Source organism: Geotrypetes seraphini, chromosome 17 (genome assembly GCF_902459505.1).
Source record: "Geotrypetes seraphini chromosome 17, aGeoSer1.1, whole genome shotgun sequence".
NCBI lineage: Eukaryota > Metazoa > Chordata > Amphibia > Gymnophiona > Dermophiidae > Geotrypetes > Geotrypetes seraphini.
Genome location: NC_047100.1, coordinates 47,887,363 through 47,914,753, shown reverse-complemented (window position 1 = coordinate 47,914,753; position 27,391 = coordinate 47,887,363). Strand labels below are relative to the sequence as shown.

The 27,391-nt window shown below is 41.7% G+C and overlaps 1 protein-coding gene across 9 annotated transcripts in view; it reads right to left on the bottom strand.

Annotated features, from left to right (window-relative positions):
- Positions 1 to 27,391, bottom strand: part of IP6K1 (inositol hexakisphosphate kinase 1) — a 118,755-nt gene that overhangs the window by 40,759 nt on the left and 50,605 nt on the right. For all 9 annotated transcript variants that reach the window (XM_033926468.1, XM_033926473.1, XM_033926472.1 and 6 more), the window contains exon 4: positions 26,893 to 27,074. In XM_033926468.1, coding sequence (XP_033782359.1) covers positions 26,893 to 27,074 — 182 coding nt within the window. The remainder of the gene's footprint in view (positions 1 to 26,892; positions 27,075 to 27,391) is intronic.

Genomic DNA, 27,391 nt, shown 5'->3' with positions numbered 1-27,391 from the left:
CGCTTCCGGAGGCTGTGATAGGCCGGAGCACGTTACAAGGCTTCAAAGAAGGTTTGGATAGGTTCCTAGAGGATAAAGGAATTGAGGGGTACAGATAAGAGTAGCGGTAGATTATAGGGAAAGTCTGGGACCATTGCTCAGGCAATGGGCCTGATGGGCCGCCGCGGGAGCGGACCGCTGGGCAAGATAGACCTCTGGTCTGCCTCAGCGGAGGCAACTTCTTATGTTCTTATGTTTTTAAAATCAGCAGAGAACAGAAAGGGGAAGCATATTACACAAGCAATATGCCAGTAAACACGAAATACCCTCAGAGATTTAGTAAGGAAAGAGTGAACAGAGCCATTAAATATCCTTGTAAAAACAAAAAGATGGTCAAGTTCCTTAAGTACTGAAAAAGAGGAGCTTAGGAAGGTTAGAGCGTTACAAATACTTCTAGAAGGAAAATAGTTTAACCTTCAAACTACTGTCCCCTGTTAATGGCACATTAGAAACTTGGGAATCAAAATATATAAATTTTACCCCAGTAAAAAAAAAAAGTGCCACAAGAAAACACGTATACCCAAGAAGGTGAACAGGAAAAACAAGCAACAACCTCTTGTCATTGAACTCCTATACCTTTGTACTTTGGAACAGAAGAGGGACCATGGCTAACAGAGCTTAGCCATGTGGTACCCCCCCCCCCCCCCCAAATTGAAGAAATAACTTCTGAGCCAGTGGCATCAACTGAAGGTAAGAAGATACTATAGAGCTGACAGTGACCTAACAAAATGAAAAGAGGCAATGTGCCATTCAGAATTGAAATGCTGAATAGAATCTTCCTGGGAAGCAATAGATGTGCTCCAAGGAAAGTTGTCACAAGTATCAGAAAACATGAAAGGAAATGGGCAACCAGCAGGAGCAAACCTCAGTACTGCCCATAGAATCAGACAATGGAGATTAACTGGATGCATATACCACTGAAGAGATTTTTGAAGTGGTGAAGTGACCTTGATCTTCTCTGATAAGGGGGTCAAAAGCTTGAGACCACTGAAGCGAATGGGGTAATCATAGAATGTACAACCCTCTGACTTCATACTGTGAAACTTCAGTCCAGAGACTCTTTTCAATATAAACTGGAGTAATGGACTAAAATTTTAAAAAAACATCCTAAAAAGGATGTAGTGAACTCCTCCTCCTCCATTACAGCCACTCCCAAACCTCTGGGTTCCTTCAGAATAAAAAAAGGAGATGGAGTAAAGGGTGTTGTGGATATGTAGGGAAAGATACTCAAGGAAATTGTATGAGCATCCTGAAAAGTACTGTGAACACCAATAATAATAATAACAACTTTATTCTTCTATACCGCCATAATCTTGCGACTTCTAGGCGGTTTACAATCAAGAGAGCTGGACATTCAGCGAGTTACAATGGTATACAGTTGGAGGCGTGCTTCAGTAAAAAACCTGGTTGATTCTGCTTAGAGGATAAAGCAGTGAACCATTAATAGCATTTTCCAAATTTCCGCTTCCTTGGTTAATATGGAGAAGGAAAGTAATCCACTTAAGTGTGTAGAAGCACAAAAGCAAACACTTCCTCTTCTTTTTTTTACTTCTTTTTTTTCTTTTGCAAATTCAAGTTTTATTGGTATGATCTTTTTTTTTTTTTTAATTCTTTATTCATTTTAAAACTTTCATCAAGTGTACAAATATCCATAATAAACACAATTAGTCTGAGCACTTGAACATCTTATCATTATAACTTATAAGTACTTATTTTTTAAACATGGAAGGGAATCTAACTTAACAGGCTCTATACCCATGTTAGATTCCCCCACTAGTCCTTATAACATAAGAAGCGCCATTCCCGGAACAGACCCTAGGTCCATCAAGTCCGGCGATCCGCACAAGCGGAGGCCCCGCCAGGTGTATCCTGGCATAGTTTTGGTCCCCATATAGCTCTAAGCTTCTCGTAAAGAGAAGTGCATCTAGCTTACCCTTACCCATGTCACTTCATGCCACTCATAAGTGCATCTAACTTACCCTTAAATCCTAGAACAGTGGATTCCGCAATTACCTCCTCTGGGAGAGCATTCCGGGTGTCCACCACTCGTTGCGTGAAGCAGAACTTCCTGATATTTGTCTTGAACTTGTCCCCCCTTAGCTTAAGCCCATGTCCTCTTGTCCGTGCCACACTGGACATTGTAAATAACGTTTTTTCCTGCTCTATTTTGTCGATTCCTTTCAATATTTTGAATGTCTCGATCATATCCCCTCGTAGTCTCCTTTTCTCAAGGGAGAACAACCCCAGTCTCTTAAGTCTTTCCTCGTAATCCAGGTTCTCCATACCTTTCACCAGCTTTGTTGCTCGTCTCTGCACCCTCTCTAGCAGTTTGATATCCTTCTTTAGGTATGGAGACCAATGCTGGACGCAGTATTCCAAGTGTGGTCTGACCATCGCTCTATAAAGCGGCATTATGACTTTCTCCGAGCTACTCGTGATTCCCTTCTTTATCATGCCTAGCATTCTATTCGCGTCCGACGGCTTCAGTGTCCTATCGATCAATACTCCCAGGTCCTTTTCCTGTTCAGATTTTCCCAGAGTTGCACCTGACATACTATACTTGTGTTAATTATTTTTTCTTCCTAAGTGCATCACTTTGTATTTTTCCACATTAAACTTCATCTGCCCAATTCTCCAATCGGCTCAAGTCACTCTGGAGTTCCTCACTGTCCTTCTGCGATTTGATGGCCCGGCATAGCTTTGTGTCCTCTGCAAACTTGATGATCTCACTGGATGTTCCATCCTCTAGGTCATTGATGAAGATATTAAATAAGATGGGCCCAAGTACCGAGCCCTGGGGCACACCGCTAGTCACATTTTCCCAGTCCGAGAACTTCCCATTTATGCCCAGAAAGATCCATGTTCAAGAGTCCAAACAGGAAAAACCACCTTACAGGCTCTACACCAATGGTGGATTTCTTAAGTAGTGTGGAAAGGTAGATGTAATGTGGATCAATGCCTCAACAGAAACTGGATTCAGTACCTTGAAGCCCCAAAATGCTATACTTGGATAGGCCCGGTACCAAATAAAACAGTCTCTAGAAGTAGGTCAAAAAGACTGAGCTGGTTTCTGAGACATAGATAAAGGCTCATGGAATCCCGATGAAAAAACATTGATGTTCATGCAGAATCTCAATCAAATTCCCATCTTATGCAAGCCTGTGCAGCAGAATCCATAGGAAAATAAAGTTCAAAGACTGTTGGAAATTAAGAAACTATGGGCTAAATTCACTATGCAAACAGATCGGTTTGCGAGCCCTTTACGACCAGATTTCCCTCTTGCACTATTCTCTAACGCCTGTAGCGATCCGATCCTGATCGTCCCATGCAAATTAGTAAAACCCCATGCAAAATAGCCAAGCGATTGATTCACTAACAATTGCTTGGCTATTTTGAGTCGGGTTTTACTACTGGTAAACCTGACTGCTGCAGACCTGTCGGTAACTGAGTTACCGTCAGGTATGCAGGTATTTTGACAGGCCTGCCTGTCTTTTTTATTCATTTTTTTCCATGGCACAGATATTTTGCGTGTGTTACACACGCAAAATATCTGCCTGCCCCCCACCCAAAAAAAAAAAAAAAAAAGACAGGCAGGCCTGTAAAAAAAATATACCCGCACAAAAATGCGCCCCCCCCACCCCCGACCGGCATGGCACTCACCCTACCTCCCTCCCTCCCTTCCTGCAACCGGCACAGCATGGCCCTCGCCCCCCTCATGGCATGGCCCTCCCAGGACAACCCCCCCCCCCCACCCGGCACCAAAAAGTTGGGAACAGGAGGGGTTCTCAGTCCCTCCTGCTCCTAGGCCTCCCACCCTCCGGCCCACCCCTGGTCAGCCCAGGGGGTCGGGCCCGGCCCACCCACCCCGGTTCCTTTTAAATAGTTGGGAGCAGGAGGGGTGCCCGGTCCCTCCTGCTCCTTCCGACAAGGATGGCCATCTTCGGGAAAAGGAGGGGGGTGCCCGGACCCTTCTGCTCCTACTCCGATCTTCGGGAACAGGAGTAAAGTCTTCCTGCTCCTGCTCCCCAGGCCTCTACCGTCCAATAACGACCTTAGGCCCTGCCCCATCATTTGATGCACAGGGAGAGGTCTAAGGCCCTGATTGGCTGAGGCACCTCAGGCTCCTCCCTTTGGAGGGGCCTGGGGCACCTCAGCCAATCAGGGACTTCCTTAGGGAGGAGTCTAGGGAAGTCCCTGATTGGCCATGACTGAGAACCCTTCCTGCTCTCAACTTTTTGGTGCTGGGAATGGCTGTCCTGGGAGGGCCATGCCTGCCTGTCGTGGGGAGGGAGTAAGAGAGAGATCTTAGCAGGGCAGGCAGGAGAGATCAGGGCCTTGTGGGGGGGGGGGTGCCTGGCAGATCTCTCTTTCCTGCTCCCACTCTCCTGCTCTCTGCCACCGTTCCCTGCAATGCAAGCCCGTGGTTTTAAAGCAGGCCTGCACTGCAGAGAACAGCGGCAGAGTAGCAGAGTCCGGGAGCAGGCAAGAGAGATCTGGGCCTGCGGGGGGGGAGGGGGGGTCAGGCAGGGCCGGTTTGTCAGGTCGGTGCCCGATAACTCTTTCCTGCTCGCTGGACTCTCCTGCTCTCTGCCGCCATTCCCCACAGTGCAGTTCCACTTTAAAACCATGGGCTTACACTGCAGGGAACAGTGGCAGAAAGCAGGAGAGTCTGGGAGCAGGCAAGAGCAATCTGGGCTGGGCTGAGCCCTGACAGCAGTGACAGGAGGCTGCTTCTCCTGTCAGGGTGTGTGCATGAGCGGGGATCGCTCTGGCCTTAGGTAGGGGGCATGTTAACGATCATCCCCATTTGCATGCAGGCCTTTACTGAATTGGTCGGCCGGCATACAAATGGAAATATATCGCATACAGTTTGGAGGTTTATTGAATCCTTCCTAAAGTTGGAATGTTGTGCCATGGCTAAGACAAGTTCAAATTTAAACTGTATTTTTTATTTTATTTTTTTAAACTTTTGGTGCCCCAATGAAAACCTTCAATACCTCAATGCAGAGCCTCAATGCTAAGAACAACATCGGTGTTTCACTGGTGATCGATGCTCCAATGAAGAGGATTGTCAATGGCGTCAATACCTTATGAAAGCAGAAGGACTTTCCAAGGATGAGCATCGTTGTTAACTTGAGGAACGTTGATGCGAAGCAAAGCAACGTGTATGAACAGAAGCTGAAGTGGAACCAATGAATGTAAAAGGAAGAACAATGATACTCTCCGACGTCTTCAGTACCACTCCAATGAAAAGGAACATTCCCTCAAACTGTAGCTGATGTAATGCTCTGTCAAAAGTAAGTAGGTCATAGTAGATGCAAACAATGCGAAGCAATGTGCATACAGTCATCGACCTTGGAACAAATATTCTGCACCCATACCTGAGACTGATCGGCTATCAATGGTGCCACAGGGTGTTGAAGAGTGGGAGACTTCAGAGGATGCACCCCCAGTAAGACACAATCTGCACAGGACGACACCAGTGTCCATGGAGAGTTATTCCTCGATGATTTACACTCATATCCCTGGACTGCATTAGATGCTACAATGTAAGAAGAACCTGAAGAAGGTACCACTGTTGGATATGCTACACCTAGCATGGATTGGTACTGATGCAGATCAATGCATGAAGAAGAGGCACCAATAGCACAGGCATTGATAGCATGGAAGCCTAATAAGGCAAAGCACTTCAAACGACAATCTGTATCAATGAAAAGGAGGCACCATGACCATGTGACATCAAGTGGTATAGAAGGTGCCACAGGCATTTAAGCATGAGTGCCTAAAAAGGCATGCATCAAATAGACTCGATGCTATTATGTCACCGATGCTGGCAAGTCCTAGTCGCTGGAAGTCCAACTCCAGACCTATATGTTAGAGGTCTCTTCCTATCTTGATTTTAAAAAATTGTTAAAGACTCAACTCTTTGATAGGCTGGTATCTTAATGAATTCTGCTTCATTTTTTCAATCAAGTTCCTTATATTCAAACTTGATTTATTTTATCTGTTCTATGTATTACTTCTTTCCCTGTCATGCCGGTATTTTCTGCATTATACTGTAAATGCTTTCTGTCTATCTGTTTTTAAGTCCATTATTCTAATTTGTATTTTATCTGTATCCCATGTATTAGCTCACCTTGTTGCGAACCGCCTAGAACTTTTTCAGTATGGCGGTATATAAAAATAAAATTATTATTATATGTTGAAATAAAGAAGAAGAAGGAAGAAAAACTGACATTAATCAATAGTGTTTATCTTCTTCTAATCTATAGCCCCGGAGTCAGATACAGTCGAAGATGGTGAGTTGGGGTAGAGTAGAGAAGGAAAGGATGAAAATTTGTGTGAAGGCTGCTAAACATCGAAAAAAGTTTGAAGTAAAAATTTCCTTTTCTTTCTACTTTTCTTCTTTGCTTATTTTTAAAAGAAAAGTAAAGAACAGAAAGAAGGCAACTCAACGGAGAAAAAAGAAATACATCTTCACTCTGCAGAAAACGAAAAACCGACAACCTCATGAGCTGGCGTCGGGTGGGAAGGCGCTTGCGCATGCGCAGTGTGGGCAATCTAAAAAGCTTGTTAAAGTGATTCTACAATTTTCACTGTTCATATCAGGGCTCCGTGGATGATATCACCCACATGTGAGAATATGCTGCCTGCTTGTCTAAGGATAAAATTATCTTGGCTTTGGAGGTAGAAAGCTATGAGCTTCATGTGGGTTGGGGATGTGGGAATAGAGTTATAATATTTAGTTTTGATAAGGAGCCATTGGAAGGGGCAGGGTCTTATGAGCTATTATGGTACTCTTTTGAAGAAATCCTGCACAGAATTTAAAACATTTGATTTGGAGTTATAAAAATTTTTATATTGCAAGAATGTGTTTTTCGATTTTATGCTGTAGAGAATGACACGGTGGCTGCCGAAACGGTGGGAGAAAAAGTCTTCATCACCGCAAGTACGGGAACAAGGCCAGTGTGAAGCGTGTGGAGCTTCTCTCATGTCAGTCACAATTGATTTTATTGTAATTAGGTTAAAGTTTCTTTATTATATTATGTACATCGCCTAGAATTCCGAAATAGGCGATTCATCAAATGTGAAATAAAACTTGAATGGCCTTGTCTCCGGAGTTAAGGTCAGGAAAGCGCATGATCACCAATCGGGCATCTCCCTCCCTTCCTTCCTTTCTTTCTTCTCCTTACCTTGGTGATTTTGTAGGTTTTTTTTGTCTCCCAGCTGCCCAAGGTGGCTTTCGTCACAAGGTTTTAATCAAGTCGCGTGTGGTTTCCGAAACTTTTCTTCTGACGCAACCAGAAACAGGAAGTTGCGTCAGAGGAGAAGTTTCGGCAGCCACATGCAACTTGATTAAAGCCTTCTCGTAATGAAAACCGGCTCAGGCAGCTAGGTGATGAAAAAACCCCCAGAAAATCACCACGGTAAGGTGAGGGAGGGAGATGCCCTTGGATGACTCGAAGATTATTTTGGTGATCGGGAGGATCTCCGGCAATCGGGAGGGAGGGTGGCCGTTGGACCGCATGCACTGAAGGGAAATGGGGAAGAGAAGTGAAGAGTGGGGAGAAGACGCAGAAGTGAAATGGACAAGAGAGAGAGGAAAAGACGTTGAAGGGAAAACGACAAGAGTGGGGAGAAAAAGCTGAAGGGAAAACGACAAGAGTGGTGAGAAGACGCTGAAGGGAAAACGACAAGAGTGGTGAGAAGACGCTGAAGGGAAATGGGGAGGAGAGAGTGGTGAGAAGACACTGAAGGGAAATGGGGATGAGAGATGCCAGACTATAGGGGGAGCGGAAGGAAGAAGATGGATTCTAGACCAATGGTGAGGGGGGAGGGTGAGATGGAAGGGAGAGAGAAGGCAAACATTGGATGGTATGAATTGAATGGAAAGATGAGGAAAGCAGAAACATTTTTTTGCTTTAGGATAAAGTAGTATATTAGTTGTGTTGATAAACATTTATAAACAAAGCCCTGCCAGCTGAACATCTTTCTCTAGTTCAACAGCCAGAACTTTGATTTATTAAATGACAATTGTACAGAATATTGTTTCTTTTTATACTTTAATACAATAAGTTCAGTATAAAACTATTCGAGGCTTGTGTGGATGGGATCAGATGGTTTGCAGGAATGGGGACAAATTTTTCCCCCCCGTGTCATTCTCTACTGTAGTTTATATGTTAATTGATTTATGATATTTAAACTATATGTTTTAATGACTGTACATCACTTTGAAATCATTCCATATGCCCAACATGATATGTTTCAATAAAGGATTAAAGCTCACAGCATGTTTTTGGACTTCGGTGGCAATTCTTCACACAGGCTTCACTTAATCTGTGTCTCGTCTGCCTCCTAACTAGTCCCTTATTCAATCATTTATGATTTGTCTGGTTTATTATCTATAGATTGTTTGAATTTCAGTTATGTTAACTTCAAATTTATATTCTACCAAATCACAAATAAAGAACAGCCAGCAACATGGGCCACGTTTCACTGTGTGCTGCGTCAGGGTACAGTCCTAAAACAGATTAATTCATGTTGAATTTTTTTAGTATAACTCCAAATTTTTCAACACATTGATAAATGTTACCTCTTATGTCCAGAATCTACTTTCACATAAATTTTCAAAATGGCAGTTTTAAAACCATGCATTTAAAGCACGTAAGAGCAAGCCAATCAAGATGAGTTTCATAACAGATAATTCCAATCCAATTCTTTTATTTTCTTACTCCTGCTAATCTATCTTGTCTATTTATAACCTCCATCTTTGCTTATATCCTATGTTCTCTTAAAATGTTTTACTATGTATTGTGTCAACATTGTAATATAGCATATTATTAAATGCACTCAATCAAGATAGTAATGATACTCAAACTCCTAATATGAGCCAACAATGAAACTAAAAAGTAAAAAATGGAACAGGCATATACATAGAGAGGAAGACTAGATGCCTCAAGTGCCCAACTACAGACTGAATGGTTCTGAAGAAAGTCTACCGCAGGGCAGGAAAGCAGCAAGCAGTCACCCAAGGCTAAGTATTGAAGCTAATCCTTATGCTGTTCTGAAGAATCTCTTTGAATCGTATAGAGAGCGAAACGGAGATTTTCCGTCTGTGGAATTGAGTGTGGGAAGTTCCACACATCTACAGTACTTATCTAAAGCGATAACTAATTTATGATAAAATCAACATCTATAAAATATCTACATAAAGATACAAGGAATAAAAAGGCATATAGAGAAAATAAGACAGTACCCGATGATAGCTCAGTTGTGGGTTTAGTGGCCAAGATAAGTTCTGGCCATTGACCCTGGGCACTTGAGGCATCTAGTCTTCCTATCTATGTATATGCCTGTTCCATTTTTTACTTTTTAGTTTCATTGTTGGCTCATATTAGGAGTTTGATATAGCATATTATGCCATAACTTTGGCTGTAACTTGAATATTTTTACTGCTGTAATTGTCTATTGCTAATGTTTGATTTTTTTACTGTACACTTCCTTGAATGAATTCCTTCAAAAAGATGGTACATAAATCCTAATAAATAACATTGATTGTCAACAGAACCACTCTTCTATCCAATCTCTGCCTTATCAATTCAAGAAAGCATAGGACAGGATTCCTCGGCTGCTTATTTCTCTGGTGCTTCAACACCTCCTCCTATGCTTTTTTTTTCAAAAAAATGCAAACAGTTTCCTGATGATTTCTCAGATCTTAACTTATGTGACCAGATTACTCTCTGGGACAAGCCTCTTCAACTTGCCCTTGATCTCTCTGCTCCCTCAAATCCACTCTTAACTGTCGTCCCTAGCAGCCTTGGTTTCACTCTGGCCACTCACTACTGCGCTGGACACTCTTGGCAAAAGGAATCCTTCCGAGATCACACTTCAACACTTTAAAACTCTTTCTCGATACTAATTGGAAGCGACACGTACCATCTTTTACATTCTTTGACTCATCTTCTACTACGATGCTCACGTCCCCAACCTCTAACATCTCTTAGCGTGGATGATCTTGCACACGGTTTCCAGGAAAAAGTCGCCCAATTAAGACAATTCTTAATACTTTCTGCACCTATTCCTTCTTTTCATTCCGATATTTCTTCACCCTCTTGTTCCTACATCCACTCTTTCAGCTTTCAATCTTCCTTCGGTATCTTCATTAAAAAGATAGTTACATCACTAAAACCTTCTTTGCCTCCAACTGACCCTATTCCTGTTTTTCTCGTGCAATTCTTAGAGGCCTTAGCTCTGCAATATTTCCTTCTATGAGGAGGCATGCTATAGGTATCCCTTTGCTTAAGGCCTCAAATTCTGACCCTAGTGTGGTTATAAAATTATAGGCTGATTTCTAACATACCCTTTCTTTCTAAAATTGTTGAAAAGGTAGTAGCTGCACGACTGATTTTATTCACTGGACAAATGCACTCCTTTATCTGCCACTATGTTTCTATGTCTACATCAAACATGTCAAATGCAAAGGCTGACATGGACCGCAAAAGTCATTTTTTCATAGAAACTTTTTTTATACTGTACTTTTCGAAATAAACCTAAGAACATAAACACCAAGTGGAACAGTCTCCTGCTAGAGGTGGTGGAGATGGAGACTGTCTGATTTCAAGAAAGCCTAGGATAGGCACGTGGATCTCTTAGATAAAGGAAGATAACGGTTACTGCGGATTGGCAGACTGGATGGGCCATTTGGCCTTTATCTGCCATTATGTTTCTATGTCTACATCAAACATGTCAAATGCAAAGGCTGACATGGACCGCAAAAGTCATTTTTTCATAGAAACTTTTTTTATACTGTACTTTTCGAAATAAACCTAAGAACATAAAAAATAAACGTAAAAAGTTAAAAGCTCACCTGTTTCAGAAGTCTTTAAAACAAAAAATCTTTTCTGCGATTAATAATCTTTATCTGTTAATCATGTTTATCTTTATTATGATTCTTAATATTTGTAAACTGAGTCGAGCCCTCTAAGAGAGATGAATCGGTATATAAAACCAAAGGATTAGATTGGATTGAACAAAAGCAATGACAAAAATTCATGTCTTCTTCCTGATACTTGGCATCATCTCTTCTTAGCTATTATTTTTCCTATTTTGGGGAAAATTTTGTCCACAGCGATTACTTTTAAAACTGACCCAAAGTGAATGCCGGCAATTCTGGATCTGATAGGAGACTTACAGTATTTCATAAGAACATAAGAAATGCCTGCACCGGATCAGACCCGGGGTCCATCCAGTCCGGTGGTCCGCACACACGCGGAGGCTCAGCCAGGTGTACCTGGCCGAATACCTTAATCATTTGTATCCCTCAATGTGTCCCACAAGAAGATGTGCGTCCAATTTTACCTTAAATTTCCTTATTGTGATGCCTGGTCTCCTGCTCTTTTTGCCTTTCCTTCTGTGAGAGGTGGGTCGCGCAGAGGATTTGTGGGCCGGCTGTTGTCCTATCAGGCTGTGCAACTGGGATCTGATTTGCTTCCTTTGATTTTAAATTCTGTTTCATATATGCATTTTGGTCACCTTCTAAAAACGTTTTTATTTACCACATTTTGGGCTTCTTGATGTAGTGTTTTATGTTATAATTCACTGCGATTGTTCGGTCTCTTTAGTTTTGCAAATTGCATCGAAATGCGAGCTATTGCGGTCTATAAATAAAATTGTTATGCTATATTATGCCTCTGGCCGTGCACCGTTCTATAAGGCATGGCATCTAATGGGAAGCATGTAACTCAGAAGGGGGTTTGGCCACAGGAGGGGCATGGGCATGTCTGAGGCTTTCCAAAATGTTACACACATTTTTACACAATACTGTCTCAGCGTGCCTAACTTAGGCTCCAGCCATTTATTAAATCATGCTTAATGCTGATTTTTTTTCTGGCGGGGACATGGGGCTAGTGGGACCTTGAGGTGTTGGGAAGGTACCTGTGGAGAACAGTGTCCCACAATCAGCAATGTGTCTTAGTGATCAGTTTTAGATGCATACTGTTAAAGCCTGGTCATTGGGGTCCCAAGGTGGGTAGGCATTGGTTCGAGAACAATATGGGGGGGGGGGGGTTATGCTTTACGGTTTTGGTCGCATCTATTTCATCCTTTCATCTAGACATAGGGACACTGGATCATCTGTTGTTCTATTGTCCTTTGATATTCAACTTCTGGAAGTCAATACGGAGACAGATTAATCTCATACTGAAATCAACAATTCCTTTGACGTATGAGGTAGTTATATGTGGAACATTGCTGCATATTAAGCCCCCTATGGACCACTACAAGCTTTTTCTAATTATGCCATGCAAATGGTAACTCGCAATTGGAAAAATTGTGACCGCCTCAATTTTCCTTTTTGGTGGGCCAGTTTATGTTTAGGATACAGACACAAAAAGATGAATGCTGATATGTTGGGGGCATAGCAATTTATGTAAATTGGTTTGGGGTCCATTGACATCCTTTGTTACTTCAACGTAGTCGTCTTTTGTTTTAATTTTTTGTTTATTTTTATTTATTTTTATACACATCCAGGACAGGGTGGAAGGGGGGGGGGGATATCTTTTTGGTTCATTGTTTGATTAAATATGTTGGATGGGAGGGGGGATATTTTTCTTCTGCATTGTTATTGATTGAATTTTAGTGCTTATTTTGTTTATTAATGTCTGAATAATTTTTGGCACTTTGTATTAGTTTTGAAAAATTAATACAGATTAAAAAAAAAATAATGCGAGCAAGTAAACTATACTTTAGATACCTCAAGAAGTACTTAGCTCAATGAAAATGCATACGATCATATCAAGCTGTGCTGCCGAGCAGCGTGAGCTAAATGCCAAGTTGCCCATTCTATTTCTAATCCAATCTAATATTTGCGAGTCGCACAAACCTAAACGGGCTCTAGGCGACTTGGAAAGGAAAAGGGTAAATAGGGCAAGAGGGCAAGAGGGGAAGTAAGGAGGAGGGAGGGGGGGGAAGGAGGAGAAAACCTACGGTAATCGTACTAAGCAAAAGAATAGATGTGTAGGGTGATCTTATAAAATTAATTGTCAAAGAGCAGAGTTTCATAAGTGTAAACAACTGCTCACACCCATAAGTACTTCCAAACATGGAAATAATTTCATATGCAAATTTTTTAGTATTTTCAAATCTGGCTGCAAATAAAATTCAAGCAAGCCAACTTCATTGTATTTTGTCTTCAAATCTGTATTGCATTGGATCTCAATTACTTCCATTTGCATATGATTAGGTACTGATTCTATATTTGAGAAAAATCAATGAAAACAAAGAAAACTTGTCTTCCTAAGATTTAAACTCTTCAAATCTTGTTTCAAACTCAGTTCTAAAGCTTAAAATTTTTTCTGCGTATTTTTGATATGATGCAATTTCACCTAAACTTGATTTGTTTATGTTGCATGTCAGAAAGTATGTTAAATCATAATTTTTCAACTGTTTTCCCAAAGAACTAGTTTACATTGGAATGCTTTATCTTGATCACACATGTTCATAATGATCTTATCTTTTCCTTGCAATTTTAAATTTAAATCATTTAAGTCTTTTGTTATATCAACCATGAAGGATAAATCTTGTTATCATACTGGATCAGAAAACATTGTGTCTTGATTTTTAGTTATTAAAAACTGACATATTTCTTCAAATCCAAAATTTGTTTAAGAAACTTGGAGCAGGATAGCCAACGTACCTTGGTAAAGTAGGACAAACTGGAATATTCGCTTTCTAATTTACTTAAAGAAGAATTGTCGCTGATTTAAGATCTTGAGATCTTATGAAATTGATTATTTTTTTGACAAATGTCAACACATTTTCCATGTTTATTACCTTTGTGCATAATACTTTTCTATGTATAATGCAGTGCATATGAAGTTTCACTTTGTTTTTTTTGCAGAAATGCCACAAAATCGTTGTTTTTTCCCGGCCACTGAAGGAGCTTCATCTCTAGCTACAGAAGTTAGTTTTGACAGATGTAAATTGTATTTTTGCAGGAGTTCATAAACACAATTAAATATATCTTGTCCTATTGTAGTGCCACGCATTGGTACTACCATGTTTCCCTGAAAATAAGACCTACCCCAAAAATAAGCCCTAGCATGATTTTCGGGGTAGGTTTTATTGTAAGTCGCCAGCAGCAGCAATGCTCCCCGTGACCCTTCCATCTCACACCCATCCAAACCCCAACTATGAGACCAAAATACAGTACCTTATAACAAACCGCATCATCGGCAGCACAGGTCCCTTCGCGGCTTTCTCATGCCTGTCATCAGCGAACACGGCAGAGGGACGCACGGGCATGAGAAAGACGCAATGGGGCCTGTGCAGTTTGTTATAAGGTACTGCATTTCGGTCTCGCGGTCAGGGTTCGGAAGGGTGGGAGAGATGAAAGAGTCAGCAGGGAGCGGGGGAGAGCGTGGTGGCGGGGGGAATAGGCGGAAGGGGAGGGATATAAGCTGCAAGGGTTCTGCTACACAAGGGATGGGAAGGAGGGTTCTATTGCACAGGGGGAGGAAAGATGCTGCACATGTGGGGGAGAGAAAGGAAATAGGAAGAAATGGGGTGGAGAGGAAGGAAGAGAATCATTGTACATAAAAAAAGAAGACATCCCCAAAAATAAGACCTAGTGCCTTTTTTGGGCCCCAAATTAATATGACAGTGTCTTATTTTCAGGGAAACACAGTAGTTCCAATAATTACTCAAAAATGTTGAAATTTGTGTCACAAGCACGAAGAAACACAGCTAATTGAGCTACATCCTCAATGTCCGTACTCTCATCACAGGCAATGAAAAAAAGCTTCAAAACTAGATGATTTTACTTTGATCTGATCGTTTAAATTGCTGGCCAAATCAGTAATTCTTTCTGCAACTGTATTTTGAAACAAAGATTGTTTGAAAAACCTTCACACTTCCAGAACAAACAATTTCTGTAGCTTCAGACATTCCTTGATGAAATAAATCACCTTTGGTAAAAGGTTTCGAGTATTTAGCTATCAACTTTTACAAGAAGAGCTTACATACACCACTGCTTCACTTTCTTGTGATACTTTAGTAAACATGAACTGTTGTTTTTTCAGTCCCAACTTGCGCTCTTTCAACTTTTCTTGTCTCATTAATCCTTCGCAATTGTCATTTTGATTTATGCTGTTCATAGTGCCGTTTAATGTTATATAGCTTTGGCACACTAATAGAATTACGCGTTAAGCAAATTTTTTTAACTTTTACTTCACAGCAAAAATACTCCAATTCCCACTTTTCTTGGAAATTTTGATGTTCATCAGCAATTTTTCGTTTAGTTTTACTACCACTTGTTTTCGATAAAAACATTCTGAATACAAAGAGCTACAATAGTAAATGAGTAATCGTCAGTACAAAAAAATAAAACATTTCAATAAAAATCAATATCTTTTCTTAAATATTAATTTACCAGAAACAGAATAATTGCACAAATTAATAAGTGTAACGTAAACAAACCTATACTCGTACTTTTATTGTACTCCAAAAGGTGAAATATTTCCTGTTAGGCGCACCAAGCAAGTCAATACATGACTAATGGTGTGGTAGGTGTTATCATCTGATTCACTGCTAGTATTAGTAGGGAGGGAAATGGTGCATTATGACTAGAGGCGCAAACTTTTCTCATGTACCAAAGGCGTCCACATTGTAGTACTTAAAAATAAGCAACTGGTTATACTCGTACATTGTGTCATTGTTTTCGACTGGCTTAGATAGGTGACTGTTCAGAGCCGATGAATTGTGGGAGAAATTTTGCGACTCTAGTTATGACTTATTGGATTACATTGGCTGGGCCACTAAAATGGTTGTTGTGAGCTGCATGCGATCTGCAGGCCATGAGTTTCACATGCTTTCCAGGGTCTCACAAACTATGTAAGATCTATTTTGGACAGTAACTGAGATGCCATTCATTTTTCACTGGATATGTTTGCTGCCTTCAACTTGGTGGATCATAGCATTTTGATGGATCATATAAAACCACTGCTTTATCTCATAGAGCGATCCTATTCTGTACTTTTCTCTTTTCAAGTTCAAAACCTCTTCACTCAAGTGTTCCTCAGGAATCAGTTGTTGGACATATACTTTTTAATATCTTCCTTGCTCCACTTACACTATTACTTCAGTCTCTTAGTTTTACTTTTTTTTATTTATGTTAATGATATTCAACTTCTTCACCCTTTCAGTTCTCATCTTCCTACTGACTGACTGGCTAACATTGAACAGGTTAAAAATTAACTCTCAAAAAACAGCAACTATGATCATTTCTCCAGGAGAATGTTTAGTCAATCCTCTGTGTTTCACCATGAAAGGCACTATGCCATACTTTACATCTATTAAAATTCTTGGAGTAATACTGATAATACTTTATCATTTTATCGTTTCACTCTCACATTTCTAGAATTCATTCTTCCTCATTTCTTACACTTTGTTGGTTATTGCTCAATTCACTCACTCTTAAATCAAAAGTCACTTTGGATTCTTTTGCACTCTGTAGTTTTTCAAAGCTTGATTATTGTAATTCTCTCTTAATTGGTCTTCCTCAATATCAGCTTCACCAACTTCAACTTGTACAAAATACTTCACTTCATTTGCTATACCATCGTTCCCAAGTTTGACCACATTACTCCATTATTTAAGTCCAAACATATACTTTCAGTTGTTTATAGAATTCCTTTTAAGTATAATATTCTTTCTTTTCAGATTCAGTCTTCGGGACTTCCTTCTTTTTTAGAAAGTCTCTTGGCTCCTTACTCTCCTTGAAGGAATCTTCGCTCTTCTAACAAAATCTACTGACCATTCCTTCTTCCAGGCAAATATTTTGGACTCTTGTTTTTCAGTAAAGCACAGTTACTTAACAGTAACAGGTGTTATCCAGGAACAGCTGGCAGATATTCTTACATGCGAGTGACATCATCCACAGAGCCTGGTATGGACAGTGCCAAAGTGTACTATCACTAACTTCTTTAGAAGTCTCAAGACCACTTGTACCGCGCATTCATGAGTGCTTCCTGCCCGACACCAGATCACAGAGTCATCAGTTCAGTAAACAAGCTAAGAAGCTAACTAGGGGAGAGGGGAGGTGGGAGGGTTGTGAGAATATCTGCTTGCTGCCTATCTGCCTGGATAACACCTGTTACAGGTAAGTAATTGTGCTTTATCCCAGGACAAGCAGGCAGCATATTCTCACAAGTGGAACTTCCTAGCTTAAAATCACATGATGTGGGTTAGTTGGCATCAAAGTAGAAAATAAATTCTGTAGAACTTTTTGGTCAAACCGGCTATCCAATCTGGAATGGGTCTCCAGACAGTAAAAGGATGTGAAATTAAGAATTGAGGACCAAGTAATTGCTTTATAAATAGCCTCAATGAAAGTGGGAGAGAGAAATCCCATTGAAACTGCCATTGCTCCAAGTTTGTGTGCTGTTACACGAGTCTCCAGTGGCAGTCCAGCCCAGGTAGAGCAAAAATGAGATGCACTCAGCTAACCATGTAGAAATTGTCCGTTTGGTTACTGGATTTCCAATGTGTTAGGATCATAGGAGATGAATAGTTGAGGTGAAGTCCAATGTGATTTGTGCGTTCTAGATAGTAAGCCAAAGCACGTTTGCAGACTGAGAATGTGGTTTTGGGGGGGGAAAAAACCCAGGGAGTACAATGGATTGATTGAGGTGAAACTCTATTACTACCTTAAGAAGAAATTTGGGATGAGTTCAAAGAACTACTCTGTCATGAGAAACTATGTAAAGTGTATCACAGACCAGTGCTTGAAGTTCAGTGACTCAGCGAGCTGAAGTGATACAAATCAAGAAGACAACCTTCCAAGTGAGGTAGCTAAGTAGTATATTCGCAAGGGGATCACAAATGGAGGTTTCATCAAAGTAGTGAAGACAGCACTAAGATCCCAAACAACTGGAGGAGGTTTGAGTGGATGTGTAGCTAGAGGTGTGTTGTTGAAAGGAACTAACAGTAGTGAGCTGAACACAGACTGAAGTAGTTTTTAGACCAGTGTCAGAGAGATGTAAAAGTCATAAGAAGTTGCCTCCGCTGAGACAGACCAGAGGTCCATCTCGCCCAGCGGTCCGCTCCCACGGCGGCCCATCAGGCCCACTGCCTGAACAGTGGTCTCTGACTAATTTTATAAATTACCTCTAATCCTATCCCTATAACCTTACCTCTATTCCTATCTGTACCCCTCAATCCCTTTGTCCTCCAGGTACCTGTCCAGACCTTCTTTGAAGCCCTGTAGCGTGCTCCTTCAACTTCAGCAGTGATGATAAAGGGCAGATGTCTGGAGATAACTCATGCCGACGACACCAGCGGGACAATCAAGCCCACTTGGATGGAGGGTTTCCAAAAGCATTTATGATAGCCGACACTGGAACAAGAGATGGAAGCCTTCTATATGCTCTGGAAGAGGTGACAGGCTGCGAGATGTAAAGACCGTAAATTTGGATGGAGAAGGTAATCTTCGCTGTGTCAATAGAGATGGAGAGGATAGCAGTGGAATGGGTTCTCTGACATTCAGTTAAAGAGAACACCAGGCCTGTCTCGGCCACCGAGGGGCTATGAGGATTATGGTGGCTGGTTCTTGTTTTAGTATGAAAAAGGTTTTTGCTATTAGAGGGATTGGAGGGAATGGTTACAGAAATTTGTTTATCCAAGCTAGGAGAAAGGTATCCAGCTCCAGCAGATGAGGAGAATATTTTCAATTGCTGGGAAACGCTAACAAAACTATTTGGGAAATCTAAGCAGAAGAGTTGATGTAAAACTTTGTAATCAAGTATCCAGTCACGAAGTTGAAGGAATCTGCTGAGCCTGTTGGTAAAAGCATTCTGTTTGCCCGCTAGACACGTGCTTTGAGGAAAAGGTTACGTGAGAGTTCCTAAAACCAGATCTGTCCTGCTTCTTGGCTTAGGGGAAGAGACCCTGTGCCTGTGTGTGTGATGACAGAATACATGGCAACTTGGTTGTCTGTTCTAATAAGTACCTGGTTGAGAAGAGGTACCTGATCTTGCACACTTCATCACAAGTCGAGCTCTTGTCATTCTCGGCGCCTCATCTGATCAGTACTGAGAGAGCACCTCAACGTCTTGACGCTCTCATCGGTACTATATCAACCGCAGTATCGAACTCCTATTGCTGCATTTACCAAGTCATCTGGAACTGAAGAGTTTGACTCGGATCTCTTGATGCACATTGGGTCTGAACCAGAATTCTTTGCTCCTGATTCATATGACTAAATGTTTTTAGGCAGATGGGACCAGCTTTTCCTGTCAGAATTGAGTTGGACTCTGAGCCAAGAGCTACACTATTGGATGTCCTGAATTTTGATGCAGTTCCCAGAGGCATATTGAAACTCCTATTCCACAGTCTCATGCGAGAAACTATGTTAAAATTTGGGAGACTCCCATTGCTGATTCCAGTGGCTCTATCACAAATAGGCTCTCTTTACCAGTTATATTTCTGTCCTGAGTTTGACAAGCCCCAGCTACAGAATTAATCCCTTTTGCTAGAATCTGCCTTGAAGAAATCATCTAGCTCTAGAAAGCATATGTAAGTACTCCATAAGGCAGAACAGGTCGCACTTTGGACAAGTTTACCTGGTGTCTTTCCCAAAACTCTATGCTCACCAGTGACATTCTAACTTCTCATGCCCATTTGATGTTTTCCATTAAGCAACTGCTGCAGCAATTATCTCAATTCAAGCACTCCACACTGCAGACTGACTTTCGCACTTTCTTGATGCATTTGATGTAAACAATTAACCATTTCGGTGGTTCGGTGGAGGCAACCATGCACTGAGCAAAGTATAGCTACGCTTGCATCTTCCAAAAGTGTAGACCCCCAGACTTTTAGACATTTCTACTACTCTGTGCGGTCTGTTACTGCTTTTCAGTAGCACTATCCTATGCCTTCAGTGTCTTCTAAGACTCTGGCTTCAAAGTGTGCTAGAATCCCACCTTCTCAAAAGTCTCAGCCTATGTTTCAACAGTACTGCACCCAGTCCTTTTGGAGTGCTTCTAGAGAACCTAGCTACCGTCTACCCATAGGAGGTCATCTAACTTTTTATCATCAATGTTGGACCCTTAACACATCAATACTTGGGTCTGGTGAGTCATAAAGAAAGTATATGCCCTACTTTGAGATTCCTTCAAACAACCCTCCAAAAGAGTCCTCTTGGCAGACTTCCCTCCTCCTTTGGGACCTCTCCGCCCTTTTGTAACTTAATGTCATGGAGCCAATACCTCCTCAACAGAAGGGCCCAGGAGTTCTATCCCAAGCACTTCCTCATACAAAAAAAGCCTGGAACTCTGACCCATTCTCAGTCTCCAAGCTCTCAACAAATATTTATTCAAGGAGATATTTCCTATGTTCTCCCTGAGAACTCTTTATTCCTTCTTAGAGAAAAACAACTGCCTAAACTCTCTGGAGCTCAAAGAAGCAAAACAGTCACCATTTTAAATACAAAGTAGAGAATGGCACGGGGAAAAAATCTGTCCCTATCACGGCCCCGTCCACCATCCTCTGCATCGCCCCGTCACCGCCGTTCCCTTCACCGCCGCATCACCGCCATCCCTTTCACCGCCACTGCCATCCCATTCACCGCCCCGTCACCGTTCCCGCTGCATCCATATAAGCCTTAGTACTGTAATATTTAGCTTATTTCTTTCTTATAAATCAAAGTTCCTGCTGCTGAACTAGAGAAAGAGATGTTCAGCTGGCAGGGCTTTGTTTATAAATTTTTATCAACACAACTAATATACTACTTTATCCTAAAGCAAAAAATAAATAAATAAATAGAATTTTTTTTTCTACCTTTGTTGTCTGGTTTCTGCTTTCCACATCTTCTCATTCAATTCCTTCCATCCACTGTGTGTCTTCTCTCTGCGTCTTCCATTTGCTGTTACTGTGCCTCTCCCTTCACTCCCCCCCCAATTGGTCTAGCACCCATCTTCTTCCCTCCGCTCCCCCATAGTCTGGCATCTGTCTTCTTCCCACTCTGTCTTCCACATTTCGTCTGTTCCTCTCCACCCTCCTTCAATGTCTGTTCTATTCCTTTCCACCACCACCCTTCCCTCCCTTTACCATCTGTTCCTTTCTACCACCCTTCAGCTCCTCTCACGTGGCCTATCTATCTACCTTCCTCCCTCTTATTTTTGTGGCACGTTACAATGTAATTTGTGCAAGCCACTGGAGCCTGCTAGCTCGGTCCCTGTCCCATCCCCACAAACCATCTCGCTTCTGTGCTCCTATTTTCCCCATTTCTAATATCTCTCCTATGTATCTGCCATTGCACCCCCGTGTCCATATACCATCCCCCATGGCATGTCCCCTTTATGTCTGTCCCTATGCCCCATGCACATAATTTTCCCTCTTTCTGTTACCTTCTTGTGTCCAGATTTCCCCTATCTTCCTCTTCCATACCAGTGTGTCTCTTCTTTTCAACCCCATCTAGCTTTTTTCCCTCTTTCTTCCCCCCCCCTTGCTTCTAGCATCTGGCTCACCTGCCTGTCCTTCCCTTTCTTTACGTCTTCATCCCCTTGGCCCAGAATCCTTTTCCCTTTCACTCCCTCGGTCCCCGCAGCCCCCACCCGCCTGCCCAATCGATCCTAGTGTTTAGCCAGCTCTCTCCCTTCTCCTCACCTTAGTTTGCAGGCTTTCTTTTTCGACGACCTGCACGCTTTCCCAAAGAGCCGTGCATGCGCGGCTGCTCAGTGTTCTGCTCTGCTGCAACTTCCTGTTTCCGGTTGCGTCAGTGCAGAAGATTGAACACTGAGCAGCCGCGGGTGTGCGGCTCTTTGATAGCGTGTGGGTCGCCGAAAAAGAAAGCCTACAAACTAAGGTGAGGAGAAGGGAGAGAGCTGGCTAAACACTAGGATCGATTGGGCAGGCGGGTGGGGGCTGCGGGGATCCTTGATGCCTCACTGCGGAGACAAGACAAGGCCATTCACCGCTCCACGGGGTAGTGAATGGCCTTGTCCCCGTCCCCGCAGCGACTGCTATTTTTCTTTCCCCGTTTCGGCGCGGGTAACCGCCACTGTGTCATTCTCTAATACAAAGTGCTGCCTCTTGGCCTAGTGTCATCTCCCACAGTGTTTACAAAAACTGTTTAGTTCCAGTGGCTGCAACACTCCACTTTTAAAGCTTTCATGTGTTCCCCTCTCTGGATGACTGGTTGATAAAGGAGTTGTCACCTCAGGAAGACCATTCCACCACCACTGCAACACTTTGTCTCGTGGAACTTCTGGGGTTTCCAGTCAATACCACTCATTTCGTGCTTACCTGCCTCAGCAGTGACTAGACGCACTACTCTGTTCTCTGCATGAAGGTCTCTGCTCTTCAATCCATCTCAGCTTGGCAGATGATGTGCTTATTGGGTTACATGGCAACAACAGTTCATGTAATGTAATTTGCATACCTGAATCTCAGACCTGCTCATTGGACTCTAGCCTGTCAGTGATCCCAGGCCACAGCCCACTTCCCAACAAGTCCACATCTCTATGCTTCGTTGGTTTCTTCGGTGGTGCTTATAACCAACACCTATCCAGAGGCCTCTTGTTCCATAAGTAGATTCTAATAAGAGATTCATCCATATATGCATGGGGAGCCCATCTCAATGGCCTCCGTACTCAGGGGTCTTAGACCACTCATAAGGGATCTCTTTACATCACTCTCTCAGAACTTTGAGCTATTTGTAATGCTCTTCTTACCTTTCAATGCCAGGCTGGGCCGATACCGAAGGCAGTGGAACAGCTGCTGGCTTTGCTTGCATTAGAAGCAGTGTGGATCTCGTGAAACAGCTCCCAAAGTTGGTCCTGGATGGACGGTACCGGTACCATATTTTCTGCAGGGTGTCAAGCCATTGGTGACCTCGATGAAGAAGCACGCCTCAGAGAAGAGACATCTTATAGAAATGAAGACTGTTTACGACGCCTTGTGGTATGCATCAATGCTGACGCCATGTGGTATGCCTTGACTCACTCAATGCTGGAAATGCCAATGCCATGCGATATGCATAGACGTCGATGATGGTACCGAGACTGATGTCGAAGGGACATCGATGCCGACATCTGTGCTGATGGGTCAGAAGAGTAGGACTTTTCTACAGTAGCAGACATCCTGGAAGGGAAGAAGTCCCAAACAGCTGTTCTTTCTGCATGTCGAGCCTTCTAAATATTTTTACAGCAGCGAGTACAAAAGTCTACTCGGTGCTCAGCACCAAGGCACTGATTGAACACTTGTACAGACTAGTGACTAAGATGGCCCTGTTGCACCAAGCGCACCTCCTGAAGCCAGTAGAAGGCTCGACATGAAAGGAAAAACATCCACCAAGGCAAGTGGAAAGAAACTATTTTCATTGAAAGTGGATTAGTGCTGTATCCAAAAAAACACTCAATGACTCCGGCTGGATGGGGGCTTAAAGGCCCCAAATACGGAAGAAAGAAAATGTCTGAAAAACTGAAATTTTTGAAAATAAACAATTTAAGAAAATACTGAGGAAAATTAAGTAAAAAAATGTAACAGGAAGGCACAAAAAAGGAGCAAGATAAGTGCGTTTAGAATGACTCCAAAAATGCGTCTACTTAGCTCCACAGAAAATGAAAAACTGACAACTCTACAGGCGGTCTCGAGACTTCTCAAAAGTTAAAGTGACAGAACACTTTGGCACTGTCTGTACCAGGCTCTGTGGATGACGTCACCAACATGTGAGAATATGTTGCCTGCTTGTCCTGGGATAATGACCTCTATTTTATGGAACTGTTTCCCATTACACTGGTCAACAAGCATTTTGATACTGGAATTCTGTCACCTGTACCTTAACAAGGGCCACATTCTGACTCTAAATCTGAAAACAGTTTTCATCTATCACATCCTGTCTTTTAATTTATGCATCAGAGCGGGACTTGGGTGTGATTGTATATGATGATCTTAAGGTGGCCAAACAGGTTGAAAAGGTGACGGCGAAAGCTAGAAGGATGCTAAATAGCATAGGGAGAGATATGGCCAGTAGGAAGAAGGAGGTATTGATGCTTCTGTATAAGACTCTGGTGAGACCTCATTTAAAATATTGTGTACAATTCTGGAGGCCGCACCTTCAAAAAGATATAAAAAGGATGGAGTCTGTCCAGAGGAAGGCTACTAAAATGGTGCATGGTCTTCATCATAAAGGAGTATGGGGACAGACTTAAAGATCTCAATCTGTATACTTTGGAGGAAAAGCGGGAAAGGGGAGATATGATAGACGTTTAAATACCTACATAATATAAATGTGCATGAGTCGAATCTCTTTCATTTGAAAGGAAACTCTGCAATGAGAGGTGATAGGCTCCGGAGTAATTTGAGGAAATACTTTTTTACGGAAAGGGTGGTAGCTGCGTGGTACAGTCACCCGGAAGAGGTGGTGGAAACAGAGACTGTGTATGAATTCAAGAGGGCCTGGGATAGGCACGTGGGATCTCTCGGAGAGTAGACTAGATGGGTAGACTAGATGGGCCATTTGGCCTTTATCTGCCATTATGTTTCTATATCATTTTCGTCAATAACGCTACCACGACGTGTCGGTATTTAACTGTTTCAGTAACATAATATTGCATTTTAGGACAGCTCATCGATCAAATATATCAGTAATTTGAAAGTTTATACTAAAAAGTAATTTTGCTGCTTTTTCTACCTGTGAATTTTTATATTTTATTTGGTTTTGTCTAAGATATTTTAATGATTATGAACAGACGAGGTTATGTTAACCATCTTGATAATTTCTGTTATGTCTACAGACAATTTACTGCACAAGATCAGCAAAGAATCTGTCCAGCAGACTTCAAAGTGCATATAAGTATTATTTTGGCTGTAAAGCTGGTGACCAAGTTAAAGCGTGGGCACTTCATGGTGTGCTGTAATGTCTGTTATTCCGAATTAACAGCATTTGTGCTGGTTGTTCAGAATTTTCTTGGTAATCACAGATCAAAAAATTATGCTGAGCTTGTGGAGAACATGCTGACAGCATATCAGCTAATGGGTGCCAGAATGTCACTTAAAATGCACTTCTTACATTCTCACCTCAACTTCTTCCCACCCAATCTTGGTGATCTCAGCAATGAGCAAGGGGAAAGATTTCATCAAGATATCAAGGTGATGGAAAGCAGATATCAGGGAAAGTTCAATCCCAGTATGATTGGAGACTATTGTTGATTCTTGCAAAGAGAGACAAAAGTACAGTACAAGCATAAAAGCAAGTGTCTCAAACACCTCTGAATATGCCGACATCACTTTTGTGTGAGTTAAGAGAGGCGTAAATATATGCTGCAACATGTCTCCTTATTGTCTTCGTGTTTGTTTTCAGAGTAAACTCCTTAACACAAGTTTGGCGGGACACAGTTCATTCTTGCAATATTGTGCTGATATGGCAAATTGCCAGAAACCTGACGTGGTAGCTGAATTTCAATTACAGATCTGAAATCGGCATCATTAAATTAAGAACATTTCTTAAGTTCTCAGTAGCAAAGAAACTTTTTTGTTGACGAGTGTTATATTTAAGAGAGTTAAATCATCATTGCAAAACTTCAAGTCACAATTAAAAGGTCAACTTTTTTTACAATGGCTTTTGAATCAACATCCTCATAATTTCAATTTTACTTAATCCGGAGCAAGCTTTCTTTCTTTTACCTTTTGTTGTTCCCACCTCTTACTTTTATTTCTTCCTGTGTCCATTTGTTTTTTGGTTTTATTTTGTTATATAGCCACTGTTTTTAGAAATGCCCTTTCCATGTTTTTACATTGTAAACCACTTAGATTTAACTTCCTTTGTTAATATTTGTGGTATATCAAATAAACTGACAACCACCACCATGTGGGATTGCCTTAGGGAAAGGAGGAGTGGATGCTGTGGATTGCCATCATGTTTCTATGTTTCTAATGATGCTGCAGCAAACTGCTGCTTCTCAGTCTAATGAAATACTAATGGAGGCCCCTGAATTTGAATTAAGTTACATTAGTGGAATATAAGTTTTCAAGTTAACAGATGAAAATATCTAGACAAATCATAAACAAACAAACAAATAAATGATTTAACATGAACCAGTATATTTAGGTATTATACATATTTTTTGTTTCAGAACATCTTCGTTCTTTTTTGGATTTAAAGCTCACACTGGGTCAAACATCCCAGCCTTCCTTAGCTGCTCCATAAGTGCAGAGTAGTATTTTATCCTACCAAGTTATCATGCCAAAGCTTGATTTTCATTTAATAATAATTGTCACTTTATACTAATCCACCTACGTATTCTCTCTTCTCTACTTTTTTGTTGTCCAATGAATCCATCTGGGGTAATATTTCTTCTGTTGGAATTCTTACAATTTACAATTACTCTGTAGCCTTTGGTGGCTTGTATTTCTGTATGAAGAGGGTGCTTGTAAGAATCTTTAATAAAACTAAGAGAACATAGACTGGTGAGGAGGCAGACGAGTCGCAGCAGAGCCCATGTGAAAAGAGTCACCACTGAGGTCCAAAAACATGCTGTGAGCTTTAGTCATATATTGAAAGATATCATGAGTGCTGGGCACATGAAATGATTTGACTGATAGGCCTCCACCATACAGAAGTGTCTATTCCTGACTCAAAAGTAATTTAAGTGTACATCACTTTGGACATCCCTTGAGCTAGGAATGTGGAATAAATGCCTTTTAAATAAATGCTATTTTGACAAACTATACAGATTTTTACACAAAGTAAAATTAATTTTGTACAGAATTGCCCCAGACGCAAAGAACTGGGTTAGGGAGTGAGCTCATTTTGTCTCTGCCTGGACATTAGCAGTTATCTTGCATTTTGAAGGATACTGTACAGCTTTCTTTCCTTGGACTCAGAACGCATCAGCTTCAGTTGCTGTTTGTGGCATTGCAGGCTCCAAGGATTGAAGCTGATTTTTTCTGAGCACAATCCACTATTTCCATCCAGCATCTGAAAGGGAACATCAGAGTGCATGTGCAGTTCCAATTTGGGGCTCTTCATCTCTTGGGTGCTGATGGCACAAACAAACAGGACACAGATTTAATGTCTGACTGCTGCTGGCTAATTTACACCTAGATATTCATTGCCAGGTTCTATCTACCAGCATTAAAGCATCCGAGTCTCTGGCAGTGCTCAGACATTATGCGGGTGCTGCGATAACAGACATATGCGCATTTGACCAGCCACCGGATGCTGTACCCACATAGCTAACTGGGCAAAATTAGGACTAACTTGTGTGGTCCTAAACACCCAATTGCTTGTACCCACATCACTCCTGGCTCTTCTCTAACTCCACCCCTGCACCATCCTGGGACTAACTGGCAAGTA